Below are 24,282 nucleotides of genomic sequence, written 5' to 3'. Positions count from 1 at the left end.
CACTGGGGTTAGGGGAAGAATTTTTAATGTATTAAAAGACCCTTTGTATAAAAGTTGATGCTAGGTAAACATAACCTAAAATATTTATTAAAGTAACATTAAATGTATGTTTTCTTATAATACACTACATTGCCAAACGTTTTGGGACACCCCTCCAAATGATTAAATTCAGGGGTTGGGCTCGGCCCCTTAGTTCCAGTGAAAGGAACTCTTAATGATTCAGCTTACCAAGACAATTTTGGACAATTTCGTGCTCCCAAACTTTGTGGGAACAGTTTGGGGATGGCCCCTTCCGGTTCCACATGGCTTGCAGTCTCCGCTCTAATTTATCTCAAAGGTGTTCTATCAGGTTGAGGTCAGGACTCCACACCAAACTCGCTCATCCATGTCTTTATAGTCCTTTCTTTGTGCACTGGTGTGCAGTCATGTTGGAACAGGTAGGGGCTGTCCCCAAATTGACCAATGTCTAACCAATGAAATTGTGCAGAATGTCTTGGTATGCTGAAGCATTAAGAGTTCCTTTCACTGGAACTAAGGGGCCAAGTCCAACCCCTAAAAATCAACACCTGAATTCAATGATTTAGAGGGGTGTCCCAAAACATTTGGCAATATACTGTAAATGAAGTCCTTTGATGATTTGCTGGTGTTTGTCCAATTGTGGACTCAGAGGCGTTCACTTTAGTGATTCGTTCAAGAAGATATAACAAGCACAGTAATATTCCCACGTAACAACTTCTGGTTCCCAAAAACATCTGGGAACCGCTCATTTTTAGCTCTTGTTTGGTTCTTTAGACATAAACATTCACTTTTCTCTGTGCAATGAGATTCAAAGAATGTTATTCTAACGCTCTGATAACTTTTAAACAACGTTTTATCAGTGAAAGCATGCTGTGTTTCAAACACGTGAGGATAAATTTGTAAGGCCAACAACCTTAGCAGAAACCTGCTATGAAGCTTTAAAGAGGTGAAAGAGTCGACTCTTTTTCGTGAACTGAGCCGAATGTCCTGACTCAATGAACACAGCCGGGATTTCTCTCAACATTTCACCATGTTACACGTGCTTAAACGCGAACCAGAACAATTTCACGTTGTGGAAATAAATATATTTCTACAGCGTTAATATAACAACTCTCTTTATAAATATATTACTAGCTTTAGAGTCGACTCTCGATGATTCGATTCCCAATTCCAGGAATGAACCCTGAATAAAGTTGCAACAATTCGTTTCATTTTGGAACTGTACAGTACTGTAAGTTGTTCATCTCATCTAAGTAAGTTGTAAATATTACATATAGATTTAGGTCAAATCTGTCACATAATATTGGCTTGAAAAGAGAAAAATGCTTATATCATTTTCTTTTTATTCTTAGTAATTTTATTCTGTATGAAATGTCATTCCTGCTTGAAAAGAAATGTTTATTTAAATGTGTATTTTAGATTTAATATCCATTGTGAACTTGAACTTGATGGCAGTCGGTGTCCATTATGACCAGCGAGAGCGCGCACCGTCGGGAGCGCGCACGGTGTAGTGCATCAGCCCTGCTGCAGTTTCACTGAGGTTCAAGGGGAAAGATGGCGATGTGCGCGACGCTCAGGCGCTTTTCCAGCAACCTTTCACTAGTTTTGCCCACTCTAACTAGATCCGTGGGGCACCAGATAGTAAGAAGGACGAACAGATCTCTTTCACGGACTTTCTGCACGACCTCCTGGCTTTCACAAGGTAAAACAAACCATTTTATTTAAAACTTGGATGGACGTGGAGCCTGAATTCACCAACACCATGCCAGAAAATGCGACAACTTTCGATACGATTTCGAGTTTGTTATTTACTTTTGTTTAACTTTTGATCTCTCGATCACTAAGGCTCGATAAACGCCCTGTGTGTGCTGTAAAGGCTATTGGTTAAGGTGCAGAAGTAGATTTCTTTCCTTGCACAAGTAAACTGCAAATGATCTTTTATTTACAACAGCTGAAAATGAACTACACTGCATTGCTCTGGAAACTAACCCAGTCAATCAGTCAATCAACCAGTCAATGCTTTTTAGAAATAAAGGTACCAAACTGGACATATCCTTGTGCCATTAGTGGGACATTTGTGTTTCGTACCTTTAGTATGTATATTTTCCACAGAAACACAATTGGACTTTACATTGGACATTAATTCACCACATGTATTTAAAAGATGTTCCATACCGTACACCAGCCCATGATGACAGCAACAGAGCAACAAATTTAAAGACACACTTTAGTGTTATAATAATATAATAATAATAATATTTTTGGCAAGGGTATAGCATTACTAACAATGAACATCACTATAAAACAAGCCTGGAGGCCATAGTGACTATTTGTAAAGAAATGCCTTACATCTTGACTCTGGATAGTGAGATTACTAATAAAGACTGAGTACAGGTTTAGACGAGTTAAGACAAACAGTAATGATGTGCAGCAGAACAGTATTGTTGATTACAGCAGTAGCTTTAAGAATAAATTTAAAGTATTGAGGTTAGACTGAACTCTGAAGCAGGTTTAAGGAAGTACGAATCTTTAGGGTGTCCATGTGGGACTGTTGAAAGCAGCAGAATGTGAGTGAGAAGTGCAGAAGATGAAATAATTGACATGTCAGATTATGGTACCAAGCTTGTAGTACCAATAGATGAAAGGAAGCCTAAAATCGGACCTGCTCGGCGTTCATTTTGATGTGAGTCTTAATTAAGTTATAAAATAACAAATAATGCAGGTGGATTTACATATGTTCTACCCTTTTTGTTCCCTTATCAATAACTATTTGATGGTTATTATGAAATTAGAGTTCTTTTAGCTACTGTAGTTTCATTATGAGCTAATGTTTGGAACAAGGTTCCTGAAGGCTTAAAAAGATCTTTTAGAAATTCCTTGGTTTTTATAGTGTCAGTTGAGATCCGCACCTAAATCAGGATGAATATCGCCCAGCATTTGAACAGGTCTATCTGGTTTCAGTGTTTTCTTCCTTTCAATGTGTATACCAGCTGTTCCCCACAGCACTCCCATGTTACTGATGTGCTGGGAACTGTTGAGGCATTATATTGCCCTGAAGGGAATTCTGAACGTGAATCCAGATCACAATGTTCCTTTGGTTCTTCGGGATCTCTTTTTTCCTCCCTTTTCCGCATTCATGATTCAGTTTTAGCATTGGGATAATAGAACTACCCATGCACATATGAGGGGATTATTTACCCTTACACACTCCTTACAATAGTGACTCCATGAGGGCGTTGTGATTACCGAGAATTATGATCCGCCGGGTTACGCGGGGACATTTGCCTCTGGACAGACCTCGTGTCCTGATGGTGGGCGGTGAATTCAATTTTAGGTTCCTCAGAAGAACGTTGTGTTTAGCTTTTAAACAGTTCATGTGAAGAAGAAATAGAGGAGGAGCTTTGTGTTTTTTGCTGCATGGCTGCCTTTCACAAGACCTTTTGGCTTCAGTACAGAAGATATTAAATTGTTCTTTGAGCTCTTGTATAGCACTAAATGTCTGGAAAATATTTTTACTTCCACTTTACAGTCTGATTATAAATGATGTCTGTCTTCTATAATCAACAAAAGGCCCTGCGTCTTAATAGTCTTAATACATTTTAGACACTGTATGATCTTTTCTTACTCTTGTGGCTTTTTCCTCAGTTGAATTCTCAGTTTCAGTTAATCAGTATTTCAGTATTTTTTACTGCTTTGATCAACAATATGTGGAAGTTTTAGTATTTAGATATCGGTTAAAGTCATTAAATGTGTTTAGACTGAAATATTTGTGGGATTGTTAGCAGTTCTGGTGCTGATTTCTGGTTGCTCCAGTATTTTGGTTATTTATTTAATGCACTTGTGACATTAGTGCTAGAACAGATGCAATAGATAAAAATTGGTCACTAATCTCCATCACCAATCATCCTGTTTAATCACTCACCATTTTTAGGCAATATTATATTTAATGTGCATATTAATCAGGCTTGGAAGTAGCGGAAGCATCGGTGCTGAGATACATGATGCAGATATGCGGTTCAGCTAGTTGGCAGATAATTCTGGATATTAGCGTTAAAGTTGAGTATTTGGAAGCTGATCTGTTCGAGCAGAGTTTACAGATAAGGAAATAAGACAGCTGGTGGAATAAAGGGCTAAAGCACTGCTTAGTGGACAGTGATTTATAGTGTTTACATTGTAGTTAAACCTTAATTAGGAAGTACAACTGATAAATTATAAATGATTTTCCTGAATATTTCCCTTTCCATCCGATCCATATGACTGTATGACATTTTATATTAAAAATAACAGGATTTTTTTTAGTCCTTTAGAGTCAGTTCTTTAAGTCATTAATAATAAGATTAAAGTGTGTGTTTGGTTTAAATACACTGCTTGTTTTGTTTATAGCTCTCAAGTTTACAGACAAACATGAGTGGGTCCGAGCAGACGGAGATATCGGTACAGTCGGCATCAGCGCTTTTGCTCAGGTACGCTCCTCCTGTAAATTATTAGGCATTACTGGGAAATTTTAATATTTATTTGTGCGGTCAGGAACCTCTCAAGCGTTTAACCAGTTTTGTTCACTATTTAATCTCTCAAATCCTTGCCCTTTGTCCTTGTCTTTGTACATTTGTGTCCCAGTATTGACATTTTAAACATCACAGCTCAGTCTTGAGTCTATTTCAGTTTCTAATAACAAACACAGCATTTTGGATATATCTGTATTGAGAAGAAAGAAGCTCTTCCTGAGTCTCTCGGTTTCAGCCATCAGACCCTGGAAGCACTTTCCTGATTACAGGCGGCTGAACACACAATTCACACAGTTCCTGGGGTTTGTGAAATCCTTAGTGATTCTGGCAGCTCTGGATCTGTATGGCCTGGGGTAGATGTCCTGCACAGACCAGAGATCAGACGCTGAGATGTGCTCAGCTAAGCGCATCACTCTTCCCTGCAGGGCTTTTATCCATTTTATAAACAGAGAAAAGTACGAAACAACATGGCATTCATTTGTGAAATTGTTCATTAAAACAAGCAAATCTAGGCAAATTTCTGTGCTGTGAGCGGAATAAAACGTCCAGGACGTGCTGTTTATGGGATATTTTCTTCTTTCAGGTGGTAAAGGAAATCACACGTCACATCACACATCAATTCATTTGACGAGGCTGGTTCCAATGAGATATGACTTTATTTTTTTTCAAGAAGTAGTCACTGTGTTAAATAGACTGCTGCTACTACAAGCTCCTACAAAAACAAAAAAATTGCACCTGTTTGCACTACATGCACATTTTGGCGCTTATATATTTATGTAACATTCTATGTTCATATTCGTACACATCACTGTACCATATTCAGATCCGCAAAAAAGACCACATTCGGTCCCCTAACGTTGTATCCTGACATCTGAAGGATTTTTTCTATAAATTGTTTTGCAGCAATAATCACAGTAATGATGAAAACAGTGAGTTGTTTTCACTAAGCCAATGTAATAACGTTAACTTCGTAGTAGATAATTAAGGAATAGACTACAGAAGTTCTGATATTTTTTAGTTATATTTCCAGGAAGTATGAACTTTTTGTTCAGTTTTTTCCTCAGCTTCATTTCCTGTTGCCTGGTGTAACTGTTTTAAAAATATTTTTGGTTTAAAATGTTTTCCCTTCCCTTCTCTCCTCTCCTCTCCTCTCCTCTCCTCTCCTCTCCTCTCCTCTCCTCTCCTCTCCTCTCCTCTCCTCTCCTCTCCTCTCCTCTCCTCTCCTCTCCTCTCCTCTCCTCTCCTCTCCTCCCAATAAATTAATTCCTTCCTGTATTCACAGGAAGCTTTAGGTGATGTGGTGTACTGCGGATTGCCGGAGGTTGGAACAAAGCTTCAGCCGATGGGTGAGCTCTGAGCTCTGACTCTCTCTCATCTGAAACTGTCTCAATCTTCCTAATTCATTTCCCTGCTCACATTTTACCCGGATTTATCAGTAACTCTCACTTAAAGATATGAAAGATATTACTGCATACACTCGAGTCCAGATGATGTTTAGATGCACTTTATTTCCAGCCGCAGATGAAAATAAGATGAAAGTTTGTTTTTTTGTTTTCATTTTAAAATCGTTTGTCTTTCAGAGGAATTCGGTGTGTTAGAAAGTGTGAAGGCGGCTAGTGAGCTGTACTCACCTCTGAGTGGAGAAGTCACTGAAATCAACACGGAACTGACCGAGAATCCTGCACTAGTCAACTCGTCCTGCTACGAGCGTGGTGAGTATGGAGTAGTGTGTGTGTGTGTGCGTTTGTGTGAAGGCCTGTGTGTAGGCCTGTGTGTGTGTCTCTATGTGTGTGTGTGTCTGTGTGTCTCTGTGTGTCTTTGTGTGTGTGTCTCTGTGTGTGTGACTGTGTGTGTGTGTCTGTGTCTGTGTTTGTCTGTGTGTTTTTGTTTGTGTGATTCTCTTTGTGTGTCTGTGTGTGTTTTTACTCCTCCTAAAGCTCCTATCTCTCTCTCTCTCTCTCTCTCTCTCTCTCTCTCGTCTTGCAGGATGGTTAATAAAGATGACGATAGAAAATCCTGCAGAACTGGAAGCCCTTATGGATGAAGCTGCTTATGAAAAATACGTCAAGTCACTTGAGTAGTTTAAGTGAATTACACGTTAAACTCATTTTTTCTTTATGGATCAGATTGCAACAGATTTTAATGCTAAGAGCCCGATGCTAATTCCTGTGATTCTGGAGATTGTACTAAGAGAAGTTTAAGTCTTAAGAGTTCGAGTGATATTTTTCACTAAATCATTGCTGGTGTGAGAGAAATGAGGTTTTAATACAGATTTGTCTGAGTGAAACAGTGGAGGTACAGCATCCCTGAGTGTTTACATAAATATGTAACATTGGAGATTTATTCGAAGTTAAATAAGAATTAATTCTTGGTTTAAAAAAAAAACAAAAACGACAAAACCTGTGAAAGTTTATGTCCAGAGGATTTTTATTTTTATTATAATGACCTTTAATGGAAAGACACCAGTGGGGTCACCTCAAAAAAGCTTACTGTGTAAACCCCGGAGCATTACTTTTGGATATTAATCTTTTGATAATAAACATCAGTTATGATCAATAAGAAACATTTTCAAGAAATGTAAAGTTTCTGTCTCACTTTTTTTAAGCTGAATTCAGATGTTTCATTATAATGGATTTCTATAGAGACGACTCTGAACACATTTTTCTTCACCGTTTCTGACGGAACTGATCGGCTCTCATTGTTTTGCTTGGTATTTTCATTACATTATCATTAATCCACAAGATTTTATTGTTTCCCTGTCATCCAAAAACACTGCCTGAAAGTAACCTCCACCTGATCACGTTATATCTTTGTTTCTGCAGGAAGCCAGGATTACTTCTTACTCACTAGCTGTTCAGAGAATTGAGGATAAAGTGCATCCTCTATAACTTTAGTAACACGAGAGATTAGAACTCATGCAACGTTCAATCATTCAGATCAGTTCTCTACGTATTAAATTCATCTTTTAATTGGTGCATTATGTTTTTTTTCCCCCTGCATGTTTGATAAATCAAATACTTTATACATGTTTAACTCGGCATACAAAGAGCAAAGTATACTAATTTGTCCTGTTCTGATGCAAGACACACCAATCACTTATCTGATGCTAAACTAGGCCAGGAAACCCACAACTGAAGCACCTTGAAATTTGACCTTTGATTAAGATACTGATAGGTTGCACTATGGGAGATTATTAATGATTAATGAACTGTAGTAGACATAGACTTTTGGTTTAGAGATTTCTTAATTTGGAACAGAGCAATTTTTTTTAGATGGGAAAAATCAAGCATAGGAAATAAAACAAGAGTTGATAGTTAATTTCGCAAATGATCCACTTAACTATCACCATGACACATTTAACACCTCAAGATGTCATTAACATGTGGCGAGAGGCTCGTACGGCCGAGTGTGGAGCATCTGCATCGTCTAAAATCATCTTGTTTGCTCCAGTCTTCCGTCTTTATGCTCTGATGTGAGATGATTGAGGTTTTCAGTAAAATGTTGTGGATAATCTGTGCTCCAGTCAGCCAAATTTCCTGATTTCCTGAAGCACATGGTGTGCTTATTTCTGTCATTTCTGTGTTTGGATATGACTGAAGTTTTCTCTAGACTCAAGTCTATAAATGTCTGTAACCTTTCCCAACATTTCAGAAAAGAGTTTCATATTTTGAATTCACATTAATAAAAAAAAGAAAAGAAGGTGAAACTTCTGCTGAATTTGTTTCTGTCTTTGGCACAGACAGATTGAACAAGATGAACTTTTATCTTGTAAAAAGCTACACTTTTTTTTTTTTTAGCTCCATTTGTAACAAACTGGCCTTGTGCTGCATTTTAGTAGATACAGATAACATTGTGAGCAGTGAGAGGTGAAGACTGAGTATCTCCTCATCATGGCACCTGTTAGTGGGTGTGATATATTAGGCAGCAAGTGAACATTTTGTCCTCAAAGTTGATGTTAGAAGCAGGAAAAATGGACAAGCGTAAGGATTTGAGCGAGTTTGATGAAGGGACAAATTGTGATGGCTAGACCACTGGATCAGAGCATCTCCAACACTGCAGCTCTTGTGGGGTGTTCCCGGTCTGCAGTGGTCAGTATCTATCAAAAGTGGTCCAAGGAAGGAACAGTGGTTAACCGGTGACAGGGTCATGGGGGGGTTAAGGATCATTGAAGCACATGGGGAGTGAAGGCTGACCCGTGTGATCCGATCCAACAGACGAACTACTGTTGCTCAAATTGCTGGTCTGATAGAAAGGGGTCAGAATACACAGTGCAGGACGGGTCAGGGCTGTTTTGACAGCAAAAGGGGGACCAACACAATATTAGACAGGTGGTCATAATGTTATGCCTGATCGGTGTACATTTAAATAATGTGATGCGATGTTGCAAAACACATTAAAAGACAAATATAATAAAAAGAAAATCATAAATTGTTCAGTAAAATTCAGTTTCAATCAGCAATTATGTGTGTGTTTATCTGACAAAGTAGAGGTGTGTTCACAATAAGAAGGCTAAAGGTATTTACGTGTCGTATGCTAAGAAAATGTTTTTACTAATTCTAATTTCGAGCATTTGGAACCACAGCGCCCTCTGGTGTCTAAAACGCAAGACTGCAAGGCAGCACCCTCTAGTGTCTAAAACGCAGGGCTGCAAGGCCTAAGTCTCGAATATTATAGAACCCCATAGAATTGTAATAATAATAATAATACAGATATTATTCTATATTTATTTTATTTTTCATTATTAGTGTTAATTTTCTTTGCCATATAAACAGAAGTTATATTTGGTATGGAACTATTGGACATTTTTGTAACCTGATGTACTATTATTGTATAAAACAAAACAAATAATAACAAGCAGCATCACTAATAATAATAATAATAATAATAATAATAATAATAATAATAACTATTATTATTATTATTATTATTATTATTATTATTATTATTATTATTATACAATGCCTCATATATTTTTCTATAGGTCTTTTTAGACTTGCAGCTGTGGAAAATTATCGAAACATTTCAAACCATTCGTAAATAAAATATAAATATATACATAAATATATAAATGTTTAACGTGTAACTGTCGGTCATAAGGGTATAAAAAATCATTTTGTATAGTAAATAATGCACGCCCCCGTCGTGATCGGCGCCTCCTGATTCCCGCTTCACACTTCCGCTTTGCCCGCCGGTAGCGAAGCGTTCCTATTGGCTGCCGTCTACATATCCCATAAACCCCTGCGCTCGCACTTCCTTTTTCTTTTCGGCCATATTCCGCCCGGACGGTATGTGTCATTATCCTTCCGAGATCTAAACTTTATCCGCTTTAATCCTCCATAAGGGCACATTTTACACCCAATAGCTCTTCTCAGATATGTACTCTAGTTTGTTATGTGTGTGACGGGATGAGTATGGCGTGTGTAGAGTGTGTGAGAGAGGAGAAATTAGATGTAGAGTTGGAGGTGGTTCTAATAACATCACTGAGGGACGTATGCGCTTACTGCACGTGCACACACAAAGCTGTCCTTTTATTAGTCACGAACATGGACTGTTGTGTGTTTAGGCGGTGTTTATTAGTAAATAAATCTAGACCTGGGCATTTTATTAACGCTGTAGTGTCTCTAAGCTTCTCTAGTTAGCACTGAGGTGGCCATGTTGGCTAGTAATGCTAGCTCTGCTGTAATATTCTGTCGTTTTCCTCTCCTCATGCTGTGTGTGTGTGTGTGTGTGTGAGAGAGAGAGAGGATACTGTGTCCTGTGCCTAACATCTGTGCTCTTGACTGTATTTCACAGGGAATAAACAATCATGGCCCCCAGCCGGAATGGTATGATCCTGAACCCTCACTTCCATAAAGACTGGCAGAAGAGAGTTCGTACCTGGTTCAACCAGCCAGCCAGAAAACTCCGCAGGTAAACACCACAGGACATGATCCAGCTCTCACTGACCTCTTACACCACAGCACTGCTGGATACTCTGCTCTGATTGGTCAAAAAAAAGTGGAGATTAGATTTCTTTTCTGGAGCAGCAGCACCCTGTCTCGCTTCGTCCTGATCCGTTCTTTAGTGGAAAAGTTAAAAATGTCCTGTGTTCTTGTAGAACATTTATATGAAAGGAGTCTCCAGTGTCGGGGCTTTGGAACAATCTCAGATCTGGCCACTTCATACTCTGCATTCTTTGGTTCATCTTTAAAGATACTATAGGTAGTTAGAACTGGATGTTGCTTGTTTAATGGTTATTGTTGAATGTAATTATAAAGAAAGTGGAGTAGTTGTTTCGGCTGTTCCTTACGTGTGTGAGGGGTCACCACAACGGACCAACCGGTCAGCACAATGACTTGGCACAGGTTTGGTTTTTTTACGCCGGATGCCCTTCCTGACCCAAACCTCCCATTTTTATCCGGGCTTGGGACCTGCACTGTATCCAGTGGCTGGGGTTTGGGCACTGACTGGGAATCGAACCCGGGCCTTCCGCAGGGTAGGCGAGACTGAGCCCTCCGTTATAAAGAAAGATGAGTAATTAGTTCTTAGTGCCAGGTTGCTGTGGTGTAAGAGGAAAGCAGCAGGTTTGTTAAGGGGAGAGGGTTAACATGCATACACGAACAAGCACAAGAGTCAGATGATGACAAATTCTCCGGAATCTCTGAACATCTTTTGATGATCCTCCTTGAACCCTTTTTGCTGATGACTCTTGTGTGCAGTTCATGTTAAAATCTGGGTTTAATGAACATCACTATGATTGCAGGTTAGTCTTTACTCTGTTACACAGCAGCACGAGTTTGACAACGTAATTAATCAGCTTGATTTCCGCTCCGTTCCAGGCGTAAGGCGCGTCAGGCAAAGGCTCGCCGCATCGCCCCTCGCCCAGTCGCCGGACCTCTGAGGCCCATTGTCAGGTGTCCGACCATCCGCTATCACAACAAGGTCCGCGCCGGACGGGGCTTCACCCTGGAAGAGCTGAAGGTGTGTTTGTGTGCGATCTAGCCCCTTAATCCTCTTAAATATATTCCTATGTAAATCTTAGTCATATTTCAGCGCCTCAGTTGAACTGACATGTCATGATGGCCAGAACACAGAGCAAGAAGTGCTTCTGGTTTGTTTAATGGAGTGAAGTGTTTAATCTTTAATTATATCTGTAGCTGTGTGTGTGTGTGTGATCTAGCAATTTGGTTTTCCTGCACATTACACAGAAAGAGGCACAAATTTAAAATGTAAATGATTTTTCCATGATCCTCCATCATTTGAAACTTGTTCAGTGATGGATTATATAGACTTTACACCCACGCTCCTTATAAACGTTTGAGATCTGGATATCTTTTGATAAAATAACTTGATTATAACAATTTCCCAGTTCTGATCCGTGTATCTGAGCAGCAGTCAGATGATGACAAATTCTCCGGAATCTCTGTACATGTTTGATGATTCTCCTTGAACCCTTTGTGCTGATGACTGCTGCGCTTGACATGGACAGACGCATGGTTAAGGATTGCTTTTCGTGACTATTTACGTCACGATCATGGTTTGGTTTGTGTTTCAGGCTGCCGGCATCAACAAGAGAGTCGCCCGCACCATCGGCATCGCCGTCGATCCCCGCCGCCGCAACAGATCCACAGAGTCCCTGCACGCCAACGTCCAGAGGCTGAAGGTGTACCGCTCCAAACTCATCCTCTTCCCCAGGAAGGCTACCGCACCCAAGAAGGGAGACAGCACTGTAAGTGACTCGGCTTTGAATCTGAATGGATGAGAAGTCAATTTTTAAGCTCGTTAAATACCGGGATGCAGTAATTAGAAAATCCTGTACGAGATGCTGACATGCATACTGCTGAAAGAAAAGCAGGTCTATTTGAGATCAGCCATGGACAGATTGCTTACTACTTGTGTGGAATCACTAGGAGCTGAGACTTCAGTGAGATTTCAACTCAGCTTTTCTCAATTCTGTGCAAATTAGTTGTAAAGAGAATCCCAAACCATTAGCTCAGTTTTCTAGGACCAATCTCACGGCACGTGTTGCCAAACATTTCATAAATCCCTCACTCACAACTTTACTAAGAAACCTTTGCTTTTATCTTAATCATGGTATTTTCTGAAACCTCTTATTACATGTGTATCGACGTAACAAAGAAAATAAAGCTTGGTAGGAAGTAAGAGACTTTGGATGATCTGAAACTGTTAGTTTTCTATCGTTAACTGGGAAAGGAGCTGATACGAAGCCGATCATGTAGAATATCATTAATTTCTGTTTAACTAGTGAGGTAAAGAATCTGTATAAATTCCCCCATTCTTCTATATAGCTTGTATTCATCAGGGGAAAGATTTGCTGTAGGATCATGGTGAAACCCAGCAGTACTGCGTAACGTACAAATACACAGATGAGAGACGAGTGCAGGACTATAAATACACGCAATAGTGTAATGTTGTAAAATAAACACTGGTTCTGTTCCTTATTTAACTTGAATTCTATTCAGATCCATGGCATTAGTGGAGACTAAGTGTTAATGCGCTTAAACCAGTCTTTTCTTTTGTTGTCAGATAAATCTGTCTAATCGTTTTCCCAGACTGCTTTATTAATTTCAGAGCATTAGGATTTGTGTGTTCTTGATTAATTTATTTTGATCTTTCATTCATTCTCTGCATTCTTTCATTTCTGCCATTGATCCTTTTTTTCCCCAATACAATCTTTGCAGGAGGAGGAGCTCAAGATGGCGACACAGCTCACTGGACCCGTCATGCCCATTAAGAACGTATGTATCTCGCAACCTGAGTGCTGTGGATTTCTGTGCCATCACTACGCTATACGTTATGTTTTATATAGTTTATTTATTCGTCTGTTTAACTTGTGTCTGCTGAATTTCTGCTGCAGGTGCACAAGAAGGAGAAGGCCCGCGTGATCAGCGAGGATGAGAAGAAATTCAAGGCTTTCGCCAGTCTGCGCATGGCTCGCGCCAACGCCCGTCTGTTCGGCATCCGCGCCAAGAGGGCAAAGGAGGCTGCTGAGCAGGAAGTGGAGAAGAAGAAATAGACAGTTATTTGTATGCAAAAAAATAAAGCCTTCACAGATAAAAATCAAGTGTTGAGTTTCATAGAAGTTTTGCAACTAACAGTTCTCACTTTGTGGATCGTATCAATGCACCATCTTAACACACGACACGTACAGGAGATTCTTGAAGATATTTCTTTGAGACAGTATGCTTTGACAGATTTTCTGTTTAAAAAAAATTAAAGGTAGAAGTGTGTTTAGAAATGTGTTCGTATTCACAAAATAGCTTAAAATGAAAAGGCTTGAATAACTGTGTGACTCGTTAAAAGATTTAGTAGAAAATTCGCGTTAAATGGAGATTTATCTATAGAGATGATGCTACGTCCATGTCAGTAAGTCGCCTCAGGGTGGCTGTGAATGTTTGGTAAATTTTAGCCAGATATTTTTTTTAGAAATATTGATAAAACAGTATAAAAAGGTGAAGAATTAACACGTTTAAGATTAAGAATTGCTACTTTCTAAACAAGAAAGAAAGATGTACAAACTTTACAGCACAGCTTTCTGACCCTATCCTGGTCCTGCACTCGCTTGTGTTTTCTCAGCTCCCAACACACCTGAATCAGTAAAGCAGTTAAAGTGGTGTGCTGCTTCCTTCATACCGCTAGATGGCAGCATAAGGACAGGATTCCGCTTGAGGTTTCTCCTCATTTTCACATGTAATCGTTTGTGTAATCTGCCTTCTCTAGGGTGTTAAGGTACTTTAGATGCACTCGTGGTTTATATTCAGTGCAATCTAGATCTGAAGGAAGTAAAATGTTTTCAGCTGCTACTCGTTTTAAAATATAATATGATATTTAATTTTTTATTTAATTTTTCCACTCCACTTCCCACCCTGTCTTCATGGAGCTCGGTGCTTTGTGCACAGGGACATTGTCAGGCTGGAACAGGTTTGTGCTTCTTTATTCTTTATTAAGGGAAATCATAAAGCTACAGCATACGAAGATATATAAAAATTGTGAGCTTCCTATGATTATGGCACTAGTTTGGGGAAAGAACCACATATGGGTGTGTGAAGTTCAGGTGTCCACATACTTTTGGCTGTATAATGTTGCATTAATGTGATAGGGAATCTACATACTGCTTTCTTCATTTCAACGTTTCAATATAGACAGACCAGGCATAACATTATGACCACCTGCCTAATATTGTGTTGGTCTCCTTTTTGATGCCAAAACAGCTCTGACCCGTCCTGCACTGTGTATTCTGACACCTTTCTATCAGACCCAGCATTAACTACTTCAACAATTTGACCAACAGTAGCTCAACCCTAACCCTAACCATTGGATCGGATCACACGGGCCAGCCTTAGCTCCCCATGTGCTTCAGTGAGCCTTGGCTGACCATGACCTGTCGCAGGTTCACCACTGTTCCTTCCTTGGTCCACTTTTGATAGATACTGACCACTGCAGACCGGGAACACCCCACAAGAGCTGCAGTTTTGGAGATGCTCTGATGCAGTGGTCTAGCCATCACAATTTGGCCCTTCGTCAAACTCGCTCAAATCCTTATGCTTGTCCATTTTTCCTGCTTCTAACACATCAACTTTAAGGACAAAATGTTGACTTGCTGTCTAATATATCCCACCCACTAACAGGTGTCATGATGAGGAGATCATCTTATTCACTTCACCTCTCAGTGGTCAGAATGTTATGCCTGATCAGTGTGTGTGTGTGTTTGATTATATATATAATATAACATATATTATTTATATATATATAACAGTTCATAGTCTATCCCAGGAACACAGTGTGATTCACACCTACGGGCAAATTATCTTAGCCGAGCCACCTACTAGCATGTTTTTTTTACTTTGGGAGGTGGGAGGAAACTCACACAGACACACGGAGATCATGTGAAACTCTATACGCACGGTAATGAGATCAAGATCAAGCACAAAGCAGCTTCACAGAATCTGGATCGAGGTTCTTAACGAGCGAGCTAGCGGTGAAGGAACTTGAACGGAATAAAAATAAAACCTTGAAAGAAACCGGACCCCAAATGGGACCCCGTCGTCCCCTGGGTGACATTTTAATGGTTACATTATACACTTCCGTCGAATAGGCAAGCGGTACTGAACTGTGTGTAAAATATATAAGAGGTAGAGGTAGAGTAGGAGCTAAAGATCAGGTGCTCCAGATGGCTTGCTGTAAGTTGAGAGGTTAATGCTCCAGACATCTCATTCATATTCCGGTGCCTGGTCTTGTCTCTCAGTGATGTATGACGGCCACTAGCTTTAAAAAGTTCTCACCGGTCTCTTTAAATGTCACTTGTTGAGACAGAACATGGAAAGAATTAAAATGACCTTGAGATTTTCAGTCATACAGGTGCACAGAAAGTCGGCGTCTAATCTTTTTGCCAGATTGCTCTGTTTATTCATTTCAGGGCATTAGGTATTGTATCAATGAGGATTTGATAATGATGATGATGATGATGATGATGATGATGAGATGATGTGTGTGTACGTTCTTGGAAGTATCTAGAATGTTCTTGGAAGTTTTCTGAATAGACTTAGAAATATCTGACCACAAAAAAGAATTAGACAGGAAAGATTTGAGAAACATCAAAATGGATGTAAATTATGTTATTCATCTCTCTCTCTCTCTCTCTCTCTCTCTCTCTGTCCCACACACACACTAAGGAATCTAAATACGGACAAATAACACCGGTTGAATTTTTTTCACATTTGAGTGCATTAGTGTTGGATACAGTAAATCTACATTGCATGAATTCAGAAATACATCACTCAGTCTCATGCTCTTATAGGAAAATAATCAACGACTGGGTCATTTAGACATGATTTCGACATCATGAAGCATTTTGTTTCTCTTATTATGCCACAGCGATGTCCCAGAAACAAAGATTACCTCGTATCAGCTGTAACTAGTTGTTCACACAGACTCACCAGAGTGATAATGAAAAGAAATGAATGAAGATGTTCTGGAATTCAACAGAGCTGAATATGGAATAAAAATTGATTATTAGCAAGTCATGTATGAAATAACTCACGTTTTTGCATCTTCTATAACAGATTACACACTGCCTACACACAGAGCTTACATAACCATCAAACCTACAACTCTGAGTGCACAGAGATCACACTGAACTGACCTGCAGTAAAGTGAGCATCACACACACACTCTCTCTCTCTCTCTCTCTCTCTCTCTCTCTCTCACTCTGTCATTTTCAGTCTGTTTGAATCTCTGTCTGTCTGTCTCTTGGTCTCTCTCTCTCTCTCTCTCTCTCTCTCTTTCTGTGTATATTTGTCTGTCTGTGTCTGTTTATCTCTCTTTTAGTGTGTGTGTGTGTGAGAGAGAGTATCTCTCTCTCTTTCTCTGTCTTTGTATTTGTTTGACAGTCTCTGTCTTTGTTTCCATCTCTCTTTTTCTCATTATATGTGTCTGTTTGTGTGTGTGTGCGAGAGAGAGCGAGTTTCTCTTTCTCTGACTTTCTGTCTCTGTTGGTCTGTCTGCCTACCTGCCTTCCTCTCTCTCTCTCTCTCTCTCTCTCTCTCTGTGTGTGTGTGTATGTGTCTGTCACTTTCTCTACCTGTCTTTGTATTTGTCTGTCTGTATTCCTCTCTCTCTCTCTGTCTCTCTATCTCTCTCTGTCTGTCTGTGTCAATTTCTCATTCTCTCTTTCTCTTTGTGTGTGTGTGAGTTTCTCTTTCTCCCTTCTGTCAGCCTGTCTGTCTCTCTCTCTCTCTCTAATTGTAACTTTATGATGCTTTTGGGATTGTCTGGATCCAGACTTTTTTTTTTTTTTTAAAAAAAAAGGTCTGTAGGCCTGCTCGGTCAGTCCGTCTGCACAGCCACAGATCTGCACTCAGTACTGGAGCTCAGGTGGAGGTTGCTGCTGCTGTGCATCACACAATCCCCACATGGACTCAGGAGCCTCCAATAGGATGTGAGATGTGATAACAGCAGGGTTTCTGTATCATTAGTCTGGTTTGTGTGCCGTATTGGGCAAACACATGGGCGCTGCTGGCATTCTTGCACACTCCGTGCTCCTTAAATAGCAGCCTGACTGAGAAACGAACAGCGCAGCAAAGCGAGTAATTAGACTCATCACTTTCGCAGCCTGTGAAAAAAAATAAAATAAAATGCCCTAACTTCAGCTGGCCTTAGGGACAATCAATTCCTATTCTTGACCAAAAATGGACTGATTTTTTTTGTCTTGCTTGTTATGTGAATGAGGAAAGTGGATATAAGTGTTTTAACAGGTCATGTGTTAGGGCACTTCACACACACACACACACACACATCCACTGACATGAGTGCGGCTTATATAAGCTGTGGATTGCTTTGTGGGAAGGTTGTGTGTTAAATCTGTTCTAGAGGCTGCAGGAACAACAGCTTCACTAGAACATGTGTGACAGGAGCACTGAAGTGTGTTGGAGAGTTTATCATTCCGACCGCATAGATTTCTACTGAAAAATATCAAGTAACCTCATAACCTTACACTTCATCGGCAGCCAAATCCACTCCAAATAAATGTAAACAGACCAGTAAGCTGCTTTAAACATCTTTTGCACTTCAATTCTGTATAGAAATGTGTGAAAATATTTACAGTAGTACTGAATACTGTACACTCAAAGGTCCTTACTGTACCTATTTAAGGAATAAAGCACTCAGTATCATGCTGTTATAGTAAACTAATCAACCCCCAGGTGGCATGATGACAAAGAAGTTATTAAAGAATTTGAGAACATCTTGCTTTTTTATCCACTGATAGTTATAATATTGTTCTAGAAGGTTACTGTTACTTCCTGTTTTCATATACATTTGAGCAGATATATACAGTTGATTAAAACTAGCCGCTAAATATTTTAACATGCGAATACAATCCAGTAAAATCAGTTTAATAAGTTTCAAAAAGCACAGCGCTAGTAAAACAGAGGAAACACAGCCAGTTTAATCCTGAGGTAAAGCTACGTGTGTATTTGAAGCAGCTAGCCAAAGTCTTGCTAATTCTCAGATTTTTTTATTTCTTCCATAATTTTGGAACAAGTATTGGTTTTAAAAGCTTTGGATTATTTTAGCACGTAAATGAAACTGAATATGTGTTTAATGTTTTTGTTGAAGCAGAAGTTTAAACCTGAGGTAACACTAAGCAATGCTAGGCAGCATTAGTCTAGCTAAGTAGCTAACAGTTGCTAGTTAGCCTGATATTTTAAGTAGGTGGCCTATATAGATTACTTTTCTTTATCTTTTTCTTGTTCTTCTTCGTTTCACCTTGACTCACTGATTCATTCCTGATTCATCTTCAGTAAACAATTCCACTCGTTTTTTTGACTAATTAAAATGTTTATTCTAGAATATAAGTGCTAAAACAACAGGTTTTTTTTTTTTTCCTGCACAAGAATTTCCTTTTTAAGAATTTCCCTTTAGGATTTCAACAATTTTCCTTCAGCATCAGCGAAAGTGTCTGTTACATTCTCCACATCAGTCTGCTGTTACTGTAAACATGACATTATGAAGGCTATAAACATCAGTTCTGTGATTAAGAGCAGTACTGTTACTGTAAATTTACACAGTCATTTTCTCCAGAAAGGATAATGAAGCCAGGTGTTATTGGGGTAATTGAGTGGTTTTAAAGCTAACTGCCTGTTTCTTCGTTAATGATCTTCTGTCCTCGGGTCCTGTTCATAAGCATAACATGAAGATCTTGTTCCAGACCGTAACATGAGGAAAAAGCATCTTAATAATAAATGGTGATATTGTGTATTACTGTACGACTCACACACACTGCACTTATACATAATCGTATCACAGCTACCCATGAACATTATCAACTTCCTGCTCCTTTATATCCTCTCTCTCTCTCTCTCTCTCTCTCTCTCTCAGTCTCTCTCTGTTATTATTCTTTTCATCCTCTTTATTTGTTCTCACATCCGTCCTCGTCCTCACTGCCTTCTCCTACCCTCCATTTTCCGCATCTTCATCATGCCATATTGCAACCTTCATCTTCATCCCCGATCTCTTACTCTTTTTCATTCTAAACAACAATACTCCTCCTCTTCTTCCTCATCCTCTCCCTGACTCCTTAGTCTTTCTTATTTCATCCTCACCCTGCTTACTGCCCCCTCACCATGTGTTTTTGATCCTTTAGCCTCTGCCCATCATCTATCATCGCCCACCTTCCCTTATATCCCTCCTCATCTTCATCTTCATTATATACCACTAATCCTTCTTCATCTGACCTCATCATCACCCCAATTTTTCATCCTTCCTATTCTTCCTTCTCATAGTCCTCCTTCTCCTCTTACAGTGTTTCTCCTTATGCTCTTCCTCCTCCTCCTCCTCTTCATCATCATCATCATGCATTTTTAACACTTTTTCATCCTCCTCACTCTCACCCCTTTCGTTATATGCCCTACCCATCATCATCAACATCTTGACCTCTAATCGGTCTTCCTCCTCCTCATCCTCTCCCCACTTTTCCATCCTTCCTATTCTTCCTCCTCATAGTCCTCCTCCTTCTCTCACTGTGTATATGCCCTACCCATCATCATCATCATCACACCACTTTTCCATCCTTCATATTCTTCCTCCTCTTAGTGCTCCTCCTCCTCTATTTGTGCACTCATAATCATCATCATCATCGTCAACATCATGACCTCTAATCGGTCTTCCTCCTCCTCATCCTCTCCCCACTTTTCCATCCTTCCTATTTTTCCTTCTTATAGTCCTCCTCCTTCTCTCACTTTGTTTCCCATTCTGCTCCTTCTCCTCCTCCTCCTCCTCATCACTCTTTACATATGATCTTTGACACTTTTCATCCTCCTCATCCTCATCCTGTTTCACTACTTTTCCTCCTTTCAGCATACCCTTCTACCTATCATCATCATCATCATCATCATCATCATCAACTTGACCTCTTACTCTTCCTTCACCGACCTCATCTTCACACCACTTTTCCATCCTTCATATTCTTCCTCCTCCTAGTGCTCTTCCTCCTCTCACTGTGCTCTCATCATCATCATCATCATCATCATCATTATGACCTCTAACTGGTCTTCATCCTCCTCATCCTCACCCCACTTTTCCATCCTTCCTCTTCCTTCTTATCTTAATCTTTTTTCTCTTCTCACTGTGCTCTATTCACCATCATTATCATCTTCATCATCATCTTCATCATGTCCTCTAACTGGTCTTCATCCTCCTCATCCTCACCCCACTTTTCCATTCTTCCTCTTCCTTCTCATCTTAGTCTTCCTTCTCCTCTTACTGTGCCCTGTTCATCATCATCATCATCATCATCCTTTTCACATCGAACCCTACCTCTTCTTCCACCCGACATTTTCACCCTTTCTCTTCTTGTCCATCCTTCTTCATCACCACACGGTCCCACACTAATCGCTCATGATCTCTTACTCTTCCTCATCCTGTTCCTCCTCCTCATCCGCTCTTCGCGCGCGCTTTCCCACCCTTCCTCTTCCTCCTCCCTCACTCTCTCCAACTGCGCGCCGAGTTTCGGAAATTTTCAGCAGCACTGGAGGAAGCATTTGAGCCAGAAGTCGGCGGCGTCAGCAGGAGGTGAGAGTCTCTAACCCTTTGTAACACATTTATAGACTTCTTGCTATGGCTGTGTGTTATTTTTATAATGATAAATTGGTCCAAAAAAATCCGCTTGTGATGAAGATGCAGCGAGCGCGCACTTGAGCATTTCTGTCATTTAATTAGAATATCGGTTTTGTTTTTGCTTACAGCTTCTCGTGTGGAGTGAAAGCTCCACTTAAATGTTGATTTGAGGAAGAGACGAAAGTGAAAAAAGGGAAATAATCAATTACAGCTGGATGTAAGGTGTTGTCAGGCACGTGCCGTTCCCAGTTTATATGCAACATGCTGCTGGGTTTTTACACGGATACACCCATAGATTAATGGGTTCTAACAGTGCTGTGTGGTGTGTGTTGTCTTTGCTGTGATATATGATGGACTGGGGAGTGGTTGTGATGCTGGAAAGCGCAAACTGAGTGACAGAAAGCGACCGCGCGCGTTTCCGGTGGAAGCTCGAGTGATGCTGAACAAACTCCTCACGGCGTCCATCAGCGTCCACATGTCCAGAAATATCTGCTCATGCAACGATGGAGCTGTGCACTGAATCATGCATTTACAATAATAATAATAATAATAATAATAATAATAATAATAACAATAACAATAACAGTAATAATAATAATAATAATAATAATAATAATAATAATAATAAAAAATAATAATAATAATGCAGTTTCCATGGCGCGTGACTTTTTGCATCGTTTTAAAGATCGTGCTTATTTTGTGCCTCATATTTACGTACTTAATAATTTTTTCTCTCTCTCTCTCAAAAAAAAAAAAAAATCGAGACAGGAGTGAATCATTTGGACAGATTATAATCCCAGACGGACTGAAACTTCGGTTCCGTTTGGCAGATTTTCGATTAAAAATCCTATTTCTGATTCGGTTTCTGATTTTTGCGCGAGCTCAACTTCACTGCTGCGGATTTGCACCATACATCATCCATAACGAGGCACGAGAAACATTTATAGCGTATTACAGCGGGAAGAGAGGTAAAAAAAAGTGTGTGTGTGTGTGTGAGAGAGAGAGAGAGAGAGAGAATGTGTGTGTGTGTGTGTGTGTGTGTGTGAGAGAGAGAGAGAGAGAGAGAGAGAATGTGTGTGTGTGTGTGTGTGTGAGAGAGAGAGAGAGAGTGTGTGTGTGTGTGTGTGTGAGAGAGAGAGAGAGAGAGAGTGTGTGTGTGTGTGTGTGTGAGAGAGAGATAGAGAGAGAGAGAGAGAGAGAGAGAGAGAGAATATGTGTGTGTGTGAGAGAGAGACAGAGAGAGAGAGAATATGTGTGTGCATGTGTGTTTAAGAAAGTAAGCAAAAAGGGTATAGTTGTGTGTGTGTGTGTGTGTGATGGAGAGAGAAACATGTACACACTCTGTATGACGTGGTTGTGTATTTGTGAGTGTGTGATGGAGAAAAAGAGAGAGAGAGAGAAAGATCAGAGCGAGAGAGAGAGAAGTAGACATAATATATATGTGCATGAGTGTGTGTGAGTGAGACAAAGCACAAAAGTGCACTGGACAGTATACTGTTGTGTGTGTGTGTGTGTGAGAGAGAGAGAGAGAGAGAGAGAGAGACATATAATACATATGTGCATAAGTGTGTGTGAGTGTGTGTGTGTGTGAGAGAGAGAGAGGGAGAGAGAGAGAGCGAGAGAGAGAGAGATAATATATATGTCCATAAGTGTGTGTGTGTGTATGTGTGTGAGTGTGTGTGGATGGGTGTGTGTGTGAGAGAGAGAGAACGAGAGAGAGAGAGATATAGTATAGTATGCATGGATACAGTATATAGTAAAGTTGACAGTATATGTATGCATGAGAGAGCGTAAGAGTGACACAGAGCACAAAAGAGACATAGTATGTGTATGTGTGAGAGTGACAGAGAGGGAAAGAGTGTGTGTGTGTGTGTGTGTGTAATCCCACGCTACCTTACATTCAGTGTATAAGATACCTACAGGCTTCACGCTGCTCTCTCTTCCTCTGCACTGCTCATAGATAGTCATAACTTTAATCTCAATCCATTTCAGATTCCATGATTTCCTCGTCGTCACTGTCATTAAATCTGAACAAACCTTGTGAATTATTGTGACATTACAGATGAAGTGTGTGTTACACATCTGCATTCACACACCACAGAATCGCCGCTTTGCATAATTAATGAGCTGTGCATTAAGTGTTGACCATGAAAGGCTACAGCGTTAAAGTGATCCCTGTGGGTTCTACTACTACACGCCGTTGGGTTCTTACTGAAATTAGGGTTCTGATGAACTATTTAAGAATGACTCACGGTTTTAGATTTATTCGTGCAACATGTAATGTCCAGATGATTTAAAAATAAATCAAACATTTCTTCTGTGTGTTTAAGGTTCCACTGTGGAGTAGACACAGCTCTCATCCTCATGTACGTGGAGAACATCTCCGTGTAACCCCACCTCACTTATACAGAACCTGAGACAGAGATGAGCGCCTCTGCTGCTTCCTTAACCTGATTCCTTTAAATCATCTTGATAGCTGTTAATTTACAAATTCCGAATCTCCCATCATTCCCTGTGTGGTGTCTCTGGTTGCTTATTCCACACTGAGCCAGGATGAGTGAATCGCAGGAAGCGAGTTCTCCTGTGGCCGGGATCGGTGGTCCGGCGGCCTGTGTCACTAAAGTGGAGCTGCGTGTGTCCTGCAAATCCCTGCTGGACCGCGACACGCTGAAAAAATCCGACCCCTGCGTCGTCCTCTTGGTGCAGAGCCAAGGCCAGTGGACTGAGGTGAGTGTGCGTGTGTGTGTGTGTGTTTGTGTGGCATCTTATTAAGGCTGCGGAAAATATTTGAGCTCTTTATATTATTTTGCTAAAATGGAATACTTAATTAGTCCTACTTATTTTCTCCCACATAATTAATCGTCAGTGTAGAAAAAAACATAAACATTATAATCGGAAATATGGAAATATATACAATCCCCCAGACTGTGTTGAAAATGAGGATGATGCCCCCTGGCTCTACCTCAGTAAAATGTTTCAATACTTTATTCTACGTAAAGAAAATTAGGTGTTTTCTTGCTGGAAGGAATGAACTCCGTTTCAATGAGAATTGTAAAAGAAGAAGTCTTTATTTGCTACATGTATACTAAAGAGCGGTGAAATTCTTTGTTTGGGGTCAGAGAACAGGGTTCACCATAATACAGCT

The 24,282-nt window shown here is 40.0% G+C and overlaps 3 protein-coding genes and 2 non-coding genes across 7 annotated transcripts in view; all 5 read left to right on the top strand.

Annotated features, from left to right (window-relative positions):
* The first annotated feature begins 1,446 nt into the window (after positions 1 to 1,446).
* gcshb (glycine cleavage system protein H (aminomethyl carrier), b) lies at positions 1,447 to 7,088 on the top strand. Its single transcript, XM_058401509.1, has 5 exons — positions 1,447 to 1,720; positions 4,402 to 4,481; positions 5,806 to 5,869; positions 6,104 to 6,235; positions 6,510 to 7,088. Exons 1-5 carry the CDS (start codon positions 1,573 to 1,575, stop codon positions 6,602 to 6,604), a joined length of 519 nt encoding a protein of 172 aa, XP_058257492.1. The 5' UTR covers positions 1,447 to 1,572; the 3' UTR covers positions 6,605 to 7,088.
* Positions 7,089 to 9,722: 2,634 nt separating this feature from the next.
* Positions 9,723 to 13,587, top strand: rpl13 (ribosomal protein L13). Its single transcript, XM_058401685.1, has 6 exons — positions 9,723 to 9,808; positions 10,317 to 10,433; positions 11,342 to 11,483; positions 12,058 to 12,231; positions 13,205 to 13,261; positions 13,381 to 13,587. Exons 2-6 carry the CDS (start codon positions 10,330 to 10,332, stop codon positions 13,537 to 13,539), a joined length of 636 nt encoding a protein of 211 aa, XP_058257668.1. The 5' UTR covers positions 9,723 to 9,808; positions 10,317 to 10,329; the 3' UTR covers positions 13,540 to 13,587.
* Positions 11,143 to 11,230, top strand: LOC131361000 (small nucleolar RNA MBII-202). Its single transcript, XR_009205951.1, has one exon. It is a non-coding gene; the product is annotated as a small nucleolar RNA MBII-202 (small nucleolar RNA).
* On the top strand, positions 11,905 to 11,984 carry LOC131360999 (small nucleolar RNA MBII-202). The gene has a single exon (XR_009205950.1). It is a non-coding gene; the product is annotated as a small nucleolar RNA MBII-202 (small nucleolar RNA).
* Positions 13,588 to 14,282: 695 nt separating the features above from the next.
* cpne7 (copine VII) overlaps positions 14,283 to 24,282 on the top strand; it is a 77,112-nt gene continuing 67,112 nt past the window's right edge. For 2 of the 3 annotated variants that reach the window (XR_009205906.1, XM_058401443.1), the window contains exons 1-2: positions 20,859 to 21,092; positions 23,468 to 23,864. Coding sequence is in view for 2 of the 3 variants with exons in the window: in XM_058401443.1 (XP_058257426.1) it covers positions 23,691 to 23,864 (174 nt within the window). In the remaining variant the exon portion in view is untranslated. Of the gene's footprint in view, positions 14,445 to 20,858; positions 21,093 to 23,467; positions 23,865 to 24,282 lie in introns of those variants that run through there. The other variant, XM_058401444.1, reaches the window with a different exon arrangement.

The sequence above is a fragment of the Hemibagrus wyckioides genome, linkage group LG10 (assembly GCF_019097595.1).
Source record: "Hemibagrus wyckioides isolate EC202008001 linkage group LG10, SWU_Hwy_1.0, whole genome shotgun sequence".
NCBI classification, from domain to species: Eukaryota; Metazoa; Chordata; class Actinopteri; order Siluriformes; family Bagridae; genus Hemibagrus; species Hemibagrus wyckioides.
This window is presented reverse-complemented; position numbering and strand designations above follow the sequence as displayed.

Coding starts and splice junctions, on each gene's coding strand:
- rpl13 (XM_058401685.1), top strand. CDS start 10,330: ATGGCCCCCAGCCGGAATGGTATGATCCTGAACCCTCACTTCCATAAA. Junction 12,232..13,204: donor CCAAGAAGGGAGACAGCACT/GTAAGTGACTCG, acceptor CAATCTTTGCAG/GAGGAGGAGCTCAAGATGGC. Junction 13,262..13,380: donor CCGTCATGCCCATTAAGAAC/GTATGTATCTCG, acceptor TTTCTGCTGCAG/GTGCACAAGAAGGAGAAGGC.
- gcshb (XM_058401509.1), top strand. CDS start 1,573: ATGGCGATGTGCGCGACGCTCAGGCGCTTTTCCAGCAACCTTTCACTA. Junction 4,482..5,805: donor GCATCAGCGCTTTTGCTCAG/GTACGCTCCTCC, acceptor CTGTATTCACAG/GAAGCTTTAGGTGATGTGGT. Junction 5,870..6,103: donor AACAAAGCTTCAGCCGATGG/GTGAGCTCTGAG, acceptor TTTGTCTTTCAG/AGGAATTCGGTGTGTTAGAA.